Source organism: Phocoena sinus, chromosome 11 (genome assembly GCF_008692025.1).
Source record: "Phocoena sinus isolate mPhoSin1 chromosome 11, mPhoSin1.pri, whole genome shotgun sequence".
NCBI classification, from domain to species: domain Eukaryota; kingdom Metazoa; phylum Chordata; class Mammalia; order Artiodactyla; family Phocoenidae; genus Phocoena; species Phocoena sinus.
Window position 1 is genome coordinate 5,336,682 of NC_045773.1, and position 14,632 is coordinate 5,351,313.

Consider the following 14,632-nt stretch of genomic DNA (forward strand, 5'->3'; position numbering starts at 1 on the left):
ATTTGGTGTAAGTTGCTCAGGGCAGGGGGTTCATGTTTTCTTTTCTGAAAAGTCTCTATGTAGTGTTTGCCAGACCTAGGAGATACCCATCGAAAGCCTCTGAGTTCTTGATGGCCCCAAGGGCCACACCCGCCCTGCCATAGAGAGATACTTCGTACTGTAGGCTTGTCCTACAGGTATATTTCTTAGCTGAGGCCAAGTTAGATTAGCTCAGGAAGTGGTCCTGATAGAGTGATGGGACAGGGCCAGCAGGAATTAGGATATTGAAGAGTGTGCATCTGGGAGTTGGACGTGCCGTCAGGATCCCAGGATAGCGATATCTTCCTATTTCAGGTTTTTGGTCAAGTGACAGTGTGGCAGGGACATCAGGAGGTTTGAATGGGCCTCTCCCAGCCTCCACTGGTTTCCACCTCTGGCCAAGACTCTCACTCTTTCCTAAATTACACTGTAGTTGGACCAGTGTTACTGGAGGGGCTGTGCAGTGAGCCAAGCTTGATGCTGTAGTTTTCACCTTGGAACACTTCTATGATGTATCTTGAACTTCTGTTCCCTTGCCTGAAAAAAACAAAATAAAACTAATACACTCCATAATTCTATTCCCAAGATAGGAGTTCATGTCCTCTTGTTGATCCAAAAAGGAAAAAAAAAAAAGACGGTCCTTTGTGGAAGCCCAGAATAATGGTGTTCAAATTTAGAGCTGAGCTTTTCATTAGCACCCAGTATCCCTAGAATGTAGTAACTTTATCATTGATACCTATTATTCCCTAATTCTCAATCTTAAGCTATTTGGAAGGATGTATTATTGGGGGTAAGGGAGCTTCAGGAAAGGAATATGGGCTGTATGGGCTGGCAGAGAAAATACCGACCATTGCCTGGAAAAAAAAACAACCCAAAAAGCAAAATATGTGTTCTCTTCATCATGAGTTATATTCATAATTGACAGCAACCACGAAAAAAAGACGAATGGATAGACCAGAAATGGGTGGCAGTGCAGTAGAACCCTTACAGACGGACTTGATGTCTTTTTCCAGAAGCACATTCCTCTCCCTTTTACGGGGTTACTATGTTCCAGGTGTCAGTGTTTTAAGTGATTATGTTTTCGGTGATCGCGATATTGTAAAAACTATCACGCCAGTGGGAACTCATCACTGGCTTGTACTTAGATTTATTTTCCAGATGCCGTGTAATCTTTTGCAAAAGCTCATAGATGATTTATGGTTCATAAAGGATATAAAATAAACCAGACATGTCGCTCCCCTGTTTAAAACCACTCAGACCATTCAAGGACTTTTCACTGACTAAAGAATAAGATCTCAGCTTTGTCACACCCTGCAGAGAATGCATGATCCGGCCCATGCCCACTTCCCTGCCTTGCCCCGTCCTCTCGCTGTGGTCGTGGGAGGGCCCCACGTCCACAGGGCCAGCTTGGTCTCTTCCCCACCTTCCCCTTTACAAGCCCAGTTCCCCTTATCCTTTAGGTCTTTCATCTCAGAGGAATCTTCTCTGTCTCAAGTGGTGGCCAGTGCCCTTTTTCTAGTATGTTTACCATCATTTGCAATTTATTTAATATGTTTGCCTTTGTTTTGACACATAATTATTTTAATACGTGTAAAGTGCATTCACTTCTGACACCCTATGAGGGAGGTAATATCAACATCCCCATTTTACAGATGAGGAAGCAGACACACAGACATGAAGTCGGTTCCCAGGTCACAGAGGTAGGAAGTCGCTGTGCTCATTCAAGCTCACACGGTTAGTGTCCAGAGACCCCCCTCCTAAACCTCCATTCCCCTCTCAGCAGACTGTGAGCCTCCATCAAATACTGTGACCGTAGTTTTCTCCCCCATGTTACTCACATGTCTCACATGTTTTATTGGGTTTCTTGGACTGTGGATATTGTACAAGATGTAAAATTCAGAAGTTTTTTTTTTTTTCTTTTCTTTTTTACTGTTATCTTCCACCTTTATTTGCTTAGGCCTTTTGTGGCTAAGTAGCGCCTGGTCCCTGGCCCTCCTCTCCCACCTGTATCACTGTACCCGCTCTTGTGGTCCTTATCTCACACCTGGTTCCTACAGAAGCCTCCTAGCTGATCCGCGTGACTCCTCACTTCATCCCTGCAGGTCAAACCGTCCTCCCCACACCTGCTAAACTAAAACATCCTTGACATCACCTCCCCAGCCTGCTCAGGGACTCACCACTGCCCGTTGCCTACTCCAGTAAGTGGACGGCAGCCTGGCCAGCCTTGCGCTGTCTCCCGAGTTCACCCACATCGTGCTCCCCGCTCCTCAGCAGGGGTCCTCGATCCTGCCTGGGCGGGGCTGAGTCTCCCTCCCGGGCTCTCATACCTGTGGTTGTGCCTTCCCTCAGGCTGTGGATCCAACAGGACCGTACATGTAAGCATCAGACAGGGTACTTGCACCCAGGAAATATTCAGACCGTGTGATCCAGGTGAGGAGGAGAGGTCAGAGAGTAGAGGCTGCCCAGGGGAGAGGAATGGGAAGGAGACCTTTGAAGTGGCTTTTTTTAAAAAAAAATTTATTTATTTTTGCTGTGTTGGGTCTTCGTTTCTGTGTGTGGGCTTTCTCTAGTTGTGGCAAGCGGGGGCCACTCTTCATCGCGGTGCTCGGGCCTCTCACTATTGCAGCCTCTGTTGTTGTGGAGCACAGGCTCCAGACGCGCAGGCTCAGCGGCCATGGCTCATGTGCCTAGTTGCTCCGCGGCATGTGGGATCCTCCCAGACCAGGGCTCGAACCCGTGTCCCCTGCATTAGCAGGCAGACTCTCAACCACTGTGCCACCAGGGAAGCCCTGAAGTGGCTTTTTAAAACACACACACAGGGCTTCCCTGGTGGCGCAGTGGTTGAGAGTCCGCCTGCCGATGCAGGGGACACGGGTTCGTGCCCCGGTCCGGGAAGATCCCATATGCCGCGGAGCGGCTGGGCCCGTGAGCCATGGCCGCTGAGCCTGCGCGTCCGGAGCCTGTGCTCCGCAAAGGGAGAGGCCACAACAGTGAGAGGCCCACATACCACAAAAAAAAAAAAAAATAAATAAAATTAAAATTAAAACACACACACACACCAAACTGAGAAAAAAAATGCATGTTCATGAGGTAAACACTTGAGCTGACACTGATCTCTCTTTTATAACACACTACACATTTCAGTGTTAAATTATATTTTGTCTTTTATTATGCTCTTAAATTTGTCTGTTGTTATCCCATTCCATATACTTTAGGTTCATGAACAAGGTCGTAATACCTTAAAAGCAGGGATCATATCTTCTATTTCTCTGTGACCTCTCCCGAATACTTTGCTGAACTCAGTAATTGTGTAATAAAAATTGGTCACATTAATAAGATTGCAGCAGATGGCAGGTGCCTCGTAGATGAACCTTAAACACCTAATCTCTTATCTACCTACTTTGAACCTAAGTAGCTTGGAGTGAATGAGCTTAAATAATCTTCCACGTGCTAGAATTCTGGGTCTACTTTTGTGTCATTTGGTATTTTTATGCTTTGATATTTTGCTTCTATGCACATGGTTTGCATAAGAGGCACATGTTAACATGTATCTTTTGGGGTTTAGAATTTTGAAAGCATTGTCCTTCAACTTAATGAGGCAATTAATTTAAGCAATTGTGAGTCTAAATACTGCTTTACAGGGTAGAATGCTTATCGGCATTTACTTAAAATAAAAAACTTTAAAGTCAGGGACTTCCCTGGTGGCACGGTGGTTAAGAATCTGCCTGCCAATGCAGCGGACACGGGTTCAAGCCCTGGTCTGGGAAGATCCCACATGGCACAGAGCAAGTAAGCCCGTGCGCCACAACCACTGAGCCTGTGTTCGAGAGCCTGCGAGCTGCAACTACTGAGCCCATGTGCCGCAACTACTGAAGCCCATGTTCTCTAGGGCCCGCGTGCTGTTAACTACCGAAGCTCGCATGCCTAGAGCCCGTGCTCCACACAAGAGAAGCCACCGCAGTGAGAAGCCCACGCACCGCATCGGAGAGTAGCCCCGGCTTGCCACAACTAGAGAGAGCCCGCGCGCAGTAATGAAGACCCAATGCAGCCCAAAAAAAAAGACTTTAAACTCAAATCTTGCCTGAATAGGAAACTGGCTTGTGTGACGAGAATGTAACTGAGTTCTTGTGAGTTCAGCAAACCTTTTCCTGTCAGTCTGTCCCAAACTTTTGTTTCTTTGCCTTTGAACAAGTTTCCAAATCCTTACTCTCAGGAGGTGATCTTTTCTATCTTAAAAGGAAGACAAGGATTGTGAATGTCGTTCATTTTTCTATCATATGCCTCTGATTTTCCTCACCTCCTTCTTGTCTCTGAAAAAGAAGAGATTTACTGTTTGCTTTACAACCTCCCTGTCCTCCCTGTCACTCAGAGTCCTCTTGGACTCTCCTCTGACACCTTGAGACCTCCCAAGCTCCATCACTTCTGTCTGTGTTTTCTCTTATCCCCGCTGCCTCCAACACACGCCCCTCATTACTTCCTGCCCGCTGTATCCCTGTATCTTTCAGATTGTCCCCTGCCTTTGGCTTCCTATTCTGTAGGCTGCGACTACAGGGCACTACCAGGATAACTTCCCTGGAACATGTCAATGGCCAAGTTATTGCTCGGCTCAGAGATTTCAGTGGCTCCTTAATGGGGACAAAATCCAGCCCAAGTCCCGTTCAGGCCCTCGGTCCTCCCATGCTGTGGCGCCAGTCCAAGTTTCCATCCTCGTCACTTCCTGTCCCCACATTACTTGTCTTCTGGCTGATTGGGGCAGCTTGTTCTTGAATGGATTCTGCTTCTGTTCTTCCCTTCTGTGCTTTTACATTTATTCTTCAGAGGCTCAGCTCATCTTCTGTTTTCTCCACAAAGCCTTTCGGAATTCTTTGATATTTCTATAGGATTTTGTTTATAGCACTGTTTTGGCACTTAGCACATTTTGCCTTAATCCATGATTTCCACGTGTCCCCTAGGAGGTGTTTCAGGTTAAAAGAAAGGCCAATGAAGTTTGAGAGACTTCAAGTATATAGAGCTGCCCTCCCTACTGCCTCTGCCCCTGGAGAAGGCACAGCAGCCTATCAAAAGCACAGGAAGGAAAAGAAACTGCTTAGGGGCTTCCCTGGTGACGCAGTGGTTGAGAGTTCGCCTGCCGATGCAGGGGACGTGGGTTCGTGCCCCGGTCCGGGAGGATCCCACATGCCGCAGAGCGGCTGGGCCCGTGAGCCATGGCCTCTGAGCCTGCGCGTCCGGAGCCTGTGGTCCGCAATGGGAGAGGCCACAGCAGTGAGTGGCCCGCGTACCGCAAAAAAAAAAGAAACTGCCTAATTTGGTTTATTTCAGTGTTTTCCCAACTTATTTATCATGGAAAAATTTTTTTCTTACAAAATATGAACATCCAGTGCGACACTTGGGGAAAACACTGCCTTAAACTAGATTTCTTGCAGGCATGTCTACTGTATAAATTGAAAGCTCTTTGAAGGCAACTGTTTATTTTTCCTGCCTTAGTACATAGTAGATAACGTTTGTTGAATGAAATCACATTGCAAGATCAAGAGCTGATGTTTCTTTGGAGGTCTGAGGTATGAATATTGTAAAGTAAAGCTGGTCTGCTATGTCTTGTAACCGGCACGTGCATAGTAGGTACTCAGTAAAGGCTGAAGAATGCTGAGAAAATGCTGAGCATCTCTAAAGGGTGCACTTAAAGTATTTTCTCTCAGTTGTTGAACTAATAGGGTGTGTCTCTTTTCCTAATAACTGTGTGTGCGTGCATGCATGTGTGCGTGTATATATTTAAATAATCCAAAAAAGGAAAACTGGGTAAAAGTAGCCTGATTCTCTAGGTTTTTCACCATCTTTAACTCTTTTTCAGTGTTTGCTTTTATAGGTGTGCTGTAATTTAAGAAAACAGAGTTAAAAATAAAAATCCAGGTTTTATAAAAAAAAAAAAGTTGGTGTTAGGTGGTGGTGATAGCTTTAAAACATGACATTTAGAAATAAAGATTCCTATTGGGCTTAAAATACCATTTAACTCACCAGTGGAATTCACACACTTTTCATGAGTACATTGCCTATTTTAAGCTACACAGTTTTGCAGAGTCTCAACCAAGGAGGCAAAAGGACAGAATGGTTCAATCTTAGTAATTTTTGTTAAAACTAATAAACCAGCAACAATGACGACTACCACCACGATCTCAGACTGGTATAATGCTGTGTTCATAGAGTAGCCTTTGTTCTGAGAACTGTTCTTTACTGGGTATGTCTGGACAGGCATGTTGTTACGTACACACATAAACATTTATAAGCACGAATAACACGGGCATGAATATTCACAATATCCCTTCTTTTAGTTCTGACTTGAGCTGCTTCCTGGAGTTGGCAAGGTTTGGCTGAGTAGGCAGAATGGAGTTTAACCCCTTTCTCTGTCTGTTCCTGAACCACGTCCATTGGATCTCGTCACAGGCTGGGAAGACTTTCAGTACAAGTATAATGCTTCAGCGTTGTGATTTGCATTTGGTGGAGGCATCGTTCTAATGGTTAACTGCCAAAATTCTAAAAAAGTCTTTGGAATTCCATTTAAATTCTTTTTTTCTCTCTTTTTTTCCTTCTGGGCTCCAACCAGGAATGGAGACGCCATTGGATGTCTTGTCAAGGGCAGCATCCCTGGTACATGCTGATGATGAAAAACGTAAGTCAGGAATGCGTTTTAAGTGTTTTTCACCTATACCCCCTTGTCTCCTGGAGTATAATAAAATCACGTGTTTTCCCACATGGTTTTGTGGCTATATGCTGTTAATTTTGGTTGTTTTCTTCCGAGATAACAGCTTGGCATCCTTATTTTTGTTTTCGAGTGCCAGAACATGTAAGTCTTCTGTTATCTTTGGATGCTAGGGCTTGAGCTGTTAAGTCAGGAAGTTCTTTTCCTCCGCAGCTTACTCTAGTGGGATCTGGAGTGGAGATACTCCTTACGTGTCTCTAGAAGTTTAGATAAATAGGTGTTTGTTGATAGACTAATTGACCAGCAGAGAACTAGAGATGCGAAGAGTCATCTAAGATCATTCGTGTCATTGGCAGTGTGCATATAATGGGAAATAGTCGTGGAAGTTCTGTTTGCATAGCTAAAAGAGAACAAATACTGGGGGGAGAGCGCCGCTAATGTGGTGGAGAAGGGGCACAAGAAGAGAGAACACCGACATTGGAAGGCCTTTTGCCATTGTGTGAAAGTGATTTTCCTGCTCGTCCTAAGGTATATTTGTTTTTAAGTGTTACTGTTCACAGTTGATATTTGCAAGGATGACTGTTTTCTGTGGAAGCAAGGTTGTGTTCTTTTGTAAGCACTAAAATGCTACTGACAGAAGATGTGAGATTGAGCTTTTATACATGGTAAGTTCTTGAAGGTGAGCAACTTTCAAGTTCAGTTCTTAATAAACTGGCAGCTGAAGTGCCTGTTGCTTAAGATGTAAGGTCTGCCTTTCTACTAGCTGGTAGGACTTCTATTTGTCTAAGGCTCAGTTTCCTCATTAGTAACCCCGAAATAATAGTAGCTACTTACAAAACATATGTGAAGATTAACTGGACTTTATGTGTATAGTACTTACCTTAACTGTCAACTCCCGGGACGACTGCCGTGCCCTGTTCTCTCTAGGCACCTTGTTGGCCCTCTGATAGGACTTTCTCCAGTCCTTTATGTTATCCCTGTGCCTGCGGCTTCCTCCCTTCCCCCACTACCACCACTCACACAAGATCATCTTTAGACCAGTGACTGAATGAAATAGCCATTGAAGTTTTTTTTTTTCCCCAGCCTCTTTTGTAATTTACATTTATTTAGCTTTTGATTGTTGGGAGGTATAATTGTCCTTTCCTAAGGAAACTGAAGCTCAGGGATGTTAAGTGTCATTCCCAGGGACATTGAGCTCGGGAGAGGCAGCTCAGGTTGTAGGCTTTTATTGAAACAACAAGAAACTCCTTTATGCCTCTAAGATTGCAATAAGCGTTACTGACTTGAGTAGCTAGTTACGGATTTCGTTAAGCATTAATATAGCTAATTTAGAAGTTTTTTATGTAAGACAGTATTTTGCATTTTTCTGTTTTATAATGCCCACATTTAGTTAGGGTCAGTAAAACAAAATGGTGTTTGTATAAATGAAAAATAAGTAATGACCTCAGTGTAGCTTTTTGTGTCCTGAGTGAAGAGAGTAAAAGTTTCTTCTCTTTTTCTGCTGCCTTCTCAGGTTCTCTCCTGGAGCCCAGCTTCAGGATCAGTCTGCTCAGGTTGGAGTCCTGAATAGTTACCAATTCAGTGAGCAGTGATTGAAGGCTTATGGAAAAGGGGGTCTTTCTGGGGGGGGCAAGTGGCAGTCCTGCCTTCATGGAGCTTATGAACTGATTTATGCATTGACTCTTGCGGCTGTAAAATATGTCAGGGGAGACTGGGTGTACTTGTGACATAGATGCAGGGCCTCCGTGGAGCCTACAGTTTGAGAGAGCTGTTTTTCATAGAAACAGAACGATACTGCCAAGGGAGAGAGGAATTCTTACTTTCCGCCTGCGTTGAACACAGTATATTAGTGTTTTACAGAGGAAGGATATATACGTATGTAAGGTCAAAGTGATCACAGGGTAGACTTTATTCTGAACTCCAATTCGTTTAGGAATGGGCTGGCATGATCCTGGAATCCCTCTGTAATGGTTTCAGCATCTCAGGATCATTTTTTACATTTAAAGAAAAGTAAAAAAAAAAGCCCAAAGATGTCTGTAATCATTAACACGGAGGCGACATTTTTGAGAAACTGTTTTACTGTGGTGCTGTGTGTACCACCCACAAGAGTAGAACCCAAGAACCAGGGATTCACCATATTTTCTATTACCTAATAACAATGTAAGAATGTGAAAATTCAGGCAGTTTATAGACAAAGTTGAACATTAAGTTCACAGCCTTCCGGTAGATTTTTCAGACCTACTTGTGCTTGTTCAGCCTGATTCAGCTTTCTGTGCCCTAGATTAATTCTATTTTAGCTTTTGTTGAAAATTGCTCTTATACTTCACGTTCTCCTCAACTTTAAAAAAGTCTTGTGTATGTAATCTGATTTGGGTGTCTTATTACAAACAGAAAAATGTTCTACGACTTGAGATCAGTTTTCCAACTTGTGTTGGTGACCTAAATGGTTCTCTTTCCTTTTGCTCCTGGAGAACCAGTAACTTAGGCATTTTTGAAGATGTTATTGTTTTAGCATCTGGAGGAGAACAGTGTCTGTTAGGAATTGAGTATTTAATACCTGATAGCCTTCAGGCTTCATGATGTCTACCAGCAGAGAATCAAAGAAATATCTCAATAGCGCACTGCAGAGCTGAAGTCAATAGTGAAATGGTGGTTTTGTAGTAACACAATAGCCACTTATCTGGATGGCCTAGAAGGAATACACTTACTTAAAATAATCATTCCACTGCTCATGAGACATTGATTTAATCAGCATCCCGGGTAATCCTGGAAGGTACTTAATGAAAATACAACATGAGATGGCCAATTTTCCATGTGCTTGAGGAATCTCTCCTTTCAGGGATCATTAATACTGGTGCTGGGAAGACCTTAACCTTTTTCCAAGTCTATTTTTTAGGAGTCAAAATTGAACAGAATTTGTGGGCAGGACACGTAGGCACCTACGTTTATAACGTCACCTGGGTGTGTCTTTAACGTGAAGCAGCAGTAGGGGAAGAAGCATCAGTGTTGCTGTTGCATCTGCTCCTAGAAATTCACTAACTCCTTGTTTGGTGAAGGTCGCTGAATGTTGAGTAATTGATGAAGCATAAATTAACCATCATTCTCCAGGGAAAGCATTCCTAGGAGCATAAGCTCTAGTTATTATGGGGGCCAGTGCCTCAGATGTGTGGAACATTTTCATGTGTGTAGGTTGTGTTCTGTTTTGCCTTAAAAAGGGAGAAAAGAAACCTATACGCTTCATCATAACATGAAGATGAGTTGCGCTCACATACTGTCTTCTCAGATGGACTTCTGTCCTCCTAGATCACCATCACTTCTTGCTGGCCTCCTCGTCAATCAAGTCACTGTGTGTATAGGTTACAGTGCTTCAGCCAGTGCTTTCCTGTGACCAGACCAGTCGGGGCTGCTTCTGATTTTTTTCCCATTCTCTCCCTCCCTCTTATCCTCTTGCCTTTCCTCTCAGCACGTGACACAGTGGCTTTCAAACATGTTGGCCACGGCCCAGAGTAAAAAAGCATTTACCTTGTGACCCTTGTACTCATATTGACATAATTGATACAAAAGCTTCATGAAACAGTTCTTAACCCTGGCTTTGCACAGTGTAGCTTGATTTGCCTATATTTCTTTGCGTTTTACTTTGTCCAAATAAAAGTTGGGTCATGACTTGGTAAGTTGACTTTAGGATCCACAAATGAATTGGGACCTGCAGGTGAAAAAAACATGATTTGGTTTATGTATCTCTTTCATTGGGTGAACTTGCTTTTGGCTCCTCCATGTATGTACTGGAGAGATTTGACTAACCCGTGGGGCATGAAGGTACTGTGAGCCAGGGTATTCAGATGAGCTGGAATCCACTGGTGGCTGGACAGGGGTGACGTCCTCACATTGTTCTCCGTCAGGAGCAGTGAAGGACTTGGCATACCCACTGTGAGCAAACAGGACTGCCCCGTTAGAGGCACTTCCTCTCTGTCCTAAGCCTGTAGTGTTCCTGATTTTCAGAGTCAGTGCTCAAGAAAATGGTCACTCCCCTTTGGTTAAACCTACTTAGGTCCCTCTTGCTTCCAAAAGCGTGTTGCCTTGAGACTGCCTAACGGACACTGATGGAGAGCCTACCGATCGGATCCTTTGCAGCCTAATTTGATGGCTCCGATCACTGCATTTATGACTTTCATCCTTTATATCCTAACACCTGTAGAGAGACCATGTATCCAAGATGGGCTCACCGTGGCAGCGATTCCCGGAGAGGGGAGGAAGGAGTTTTTGTAAGCATTTTGCAAACGCCTACCCAGGTGATTCTGATGTTGGGTCCCTTCCCCCAGATGTGACTTACTGAGTCACTGGTCTAATAATACTCCTTCGGGCGTTCTGGATCCGCATCTTTAAGGAGGAGGGGCTAGATCTTCTAGGTGTGAGATGCTGTAATTCTTTGGCTATCATAATCCTTTAACCAGGTTGTTTATATTTTGTTCCATTTCCTTCCCTCTCTCTCTCTCTCTCTCTCTCTCTCTATATATATATATATATATATATATATATATGGTATATATGTATATATGCATGTAGTGAGAGATACTGTATATATGATATGTATATCATATCATATATATGAGATATTGCATATATGTATATATGCATGTAGTGAGAGATACTGTATATCATATCATATATATGAGATATTGTATATATGTATGTAGTGTATGTATACATGTATACACACATATGTATGTGGATTATTTTTACTGAAACATTTGAGAGTAAATGGAAGATATCACGCCTCTTTACTCCTAAATACTCAAGGATGTATTTCCTACGAATAAGAACGTTCTGTCGCATACCCACAATCTGGTTATCTTTATTACAGTGTTACTTAAAAATACCTAAGCAGAACACTGGGCATAAAAGCTCCATGCCTACAGTTCTTTTACAGCTGCATAGCCAGAATATGAACTTATCATTTAAACGTAGCCCCTGAAAGTTAGCCATAATCCGATAGACGATGATATGCTACAGCTGAATTCTGTTCCCCTGGCGTGTGGTGCCACTCCTGCCGCGCTGGCCTTGATTCTTTTAACGTCACCGTGCCTGTACTGCCGTGTGTCCTTTGACACAATTTCCCCCACCATTTTTATCTGTGCAGACTCTTGTAAAATATTTCGTTGCCTGCACTATGGTGACATAAACTGGTTTTCTTTTAGTGCAAATACCTCAATCTCATACTAGGTCTGTTTCTGTATTTTTCTCATTAGACCAGGAAAAAAATGCAAACACAGTCACCAAAATCATGTGCCGACACTTGGTTATATTTATAGTAGGTGTCTGATCCAGGCTATACTTACGTCAGATTTTTTTTTAAAAAAAAGATTCTCAGTGAAATAACGGCACAAGTGAAAACTCCTTCCAGATCCCTCAGCATTTGCCTGTGGACCTCAGTTTAAGGGTCACTGTCTTATCTCTTTCAGTTCTCACAACCACCCTCCTCAGGAGGCACTGTAATTAGTCCCATTTGATGACCGAGGAAACAGAGATGTACAGCACTGAAATAATTTGCCTAAGGATGCTTAGCTGGTCATGGCGGTGCTGAGGTTTGAACTCGGCAGCCTGACTCTGAAGCCTAAGCCCTCATTCATCTGCTCGGTGCGTCCTCAGGTGGAAGGCCATTGAAGACATGGTTGCAGGTTAAAAACAAACAAAACTGTACATGCTCCCTCCGCTAATAAGTCAGCAAGGAGGTTTTCATTTGGAAAACGTTTCCCAACCAGTGAAACAGCGTTTCCTAGGTATGAAGTAGCTGTCATCAGCCACATGTGGAGGACGGGTGTTAGCACGTACGCAGGGGCTGCCCGGACTGTCCTCACGCATGCCGGTGGCTCAGCTGCCTGCCGCCCCAGAACTTCCCTTTACCCTGAGCTTTCTTTTCCTGTAAGTACCTCAGTGAACACAAGGAGAGGATCTCGGCTCTGATGACACGGGCTGCTTACAGAGTAACAAGATCCCTCATTGCCAGAGTGCCCAGGCAGAGATGAGATGATGACTGTTCAGAGGCATTGAGGAAGGGAGTAGGCATTGGGTGAGTGGCTGGACTTGAGGACCTAAGGTTCTGTGGGTCGGTGTTAGACCCCAGACCTGTTCACGGCAAGGGTTCTACACTCTTCTGCTTCATATTCCACGCACGGACCATTTGGTGCATGTGATCAGCCTTTAATCAGCATCTGTAGGTAATAAAGTAACTGCTGGAGTGAAAGGCTCATCTCTAAGGAATTAATGTATTGAACACTAGCAAAAATGACTCACTCTAATGATCACTGTGACTACTGATAACATACAAATTCAAAGGAGTCCTGATTCCCTCTTGATAATACTTCATAGTTTGCAAAACATTTTCATTTGGTTCTTATAACAAGAGCCTTTGCAGTAGGCTGAGTGGGAGGTGTCAGAGAGAAAATGAAGCTTTAAGACTTCGGATGTCTAAGTCAAGATGAAAGTTTAAAAAAAACTTGAGGTGCTTCCCCCACCCACCCCAGTATCTTGATGCGCCATCACGTGCTACGATCATCAGAATAGCAATTAATAACTGAGTGTCAGCTGTTGCTGGGTAGTGCAGAGTCCTCCAGGCGAGGAACTCACAGGTCCTGGGGAGCTGTCTTCTTCTCTGGCTTCGTGTTCCCAAGCCTCCTCCTGATTTTCAAAGTAAGGAGGCTGAATTTACTGCCTTTTCTAAAGGTTGGAGTCACTCATAATTTGTTTTCTGCGTTCAGTTATTTACCTTTCATGAACAATGGCATTGAAAAGATCATTGCCCAGTAGCCCATTTTACTTTAAAAAGCTTCATAAAACATAAGGCGGGATAGTATTAGGTGCTTATTTAAGACACGCTCTAGGTGTGGTCAGATGCTCTAATCACCGTTTGCTTCCCAGAGTGGGCACCTGGCATCTAATCAGAAGGGCTGCCCCCCAGAGACAGCTACTACAAATGTCTACCCCCCAGAGACAGCTACTACAGATGTCTACCCCCCAGAGACGGCTACTACAGATGTCTACCCCCCAGAGACGGCTACTACAGATGTCTACCCCCCAGAGACGGCTACTACAGATGTCTACCCCCCAGAGACGGCTACTACAGATGTCTACCCCCCAGAGACGGCTACTACAGATGTCTGCCCCCCAGAGACGGCTACTACAGATGTCTACCCCCGAGAGACGGCTACTACAGATGTCTACCCCCCAGAGACGGCTACTACAGATGTCTACCCCCCAGAGACGGCTACTACAGATGTCTACCCCCCAGAGACGGCTACTACAGATGTCTACCCCCCAGAGACGGCTACTACAGATGTCTACCCCCAAGAGACGGCTACTACAGATGTCTGCCCCCCAGAGACGGCTACTACAGATGTCTACCCCCCAGAGACGGCTACTACAGATGTCTACCCCCCAGAGACGGCTACTACAGATGTCTGCCCCCCAGAGACGGCTACTACAGATGTCTACCCCCCAGAGACGGCTACTACAGATGTCTACGCCCCAGAGACGGCTACTATAGATGTCTACCCCCCAGAGACGGCTACTACAGATGTCTACCCCCCAGAGACGGCTACTACAGATGTCTACCCCGCAGAGACGGCTACTATAGATGTCTCTGCTATTTTTATAGTTTTATATCAGATCAAATTAGCATACTAAATGTTAGAAATGGATCTCACTGGTGAAAATAATGGCTTGTTAATTCACATAATGGGTGTTGGGACTAGATTTTTCCACTGAATAGCTCTTTAGACACCTGAGGATGGTTTATTATTTCCTTTAAATGAATATTTTTCAGTCTTTAGAAATCCCTGCTTTCCTTTAATACACATAAAGATGTTTTGAACTATTTTAATGTCATTCGCAGTTGAATTAAAAATATCAGAGTCAAAAATCCTT

General features: G+C 44.1%; 1 protein-coding gene across 2 annotated transcripts in view; it reads left to right on the forward strand.

Annotated features, from left to right (window-relative positions):
• The window catches only part of VGLL4 (vestigial like family member 4), a 159,424-nt gene that overhangs the window by 11,385 nt on the left and 133,407 nt on the right, over positions 1–14,632 (forward strand). For both annotated transcript variants that reach the window (XM_032647918.1, XM_032647921.1), the window contains exon 2: positions 6,617–6,682. In XM_032647918.1, the coding sequence (XP_032503809.1) occupies positions 6,619–6,682 (64 nt within the window). In that variant the 5' untranslated portion in view covers positions 6,617–6,618. The remainder of the gene's footprint in view (positions 1–6,616; positions 6,683–14,632) is intronic.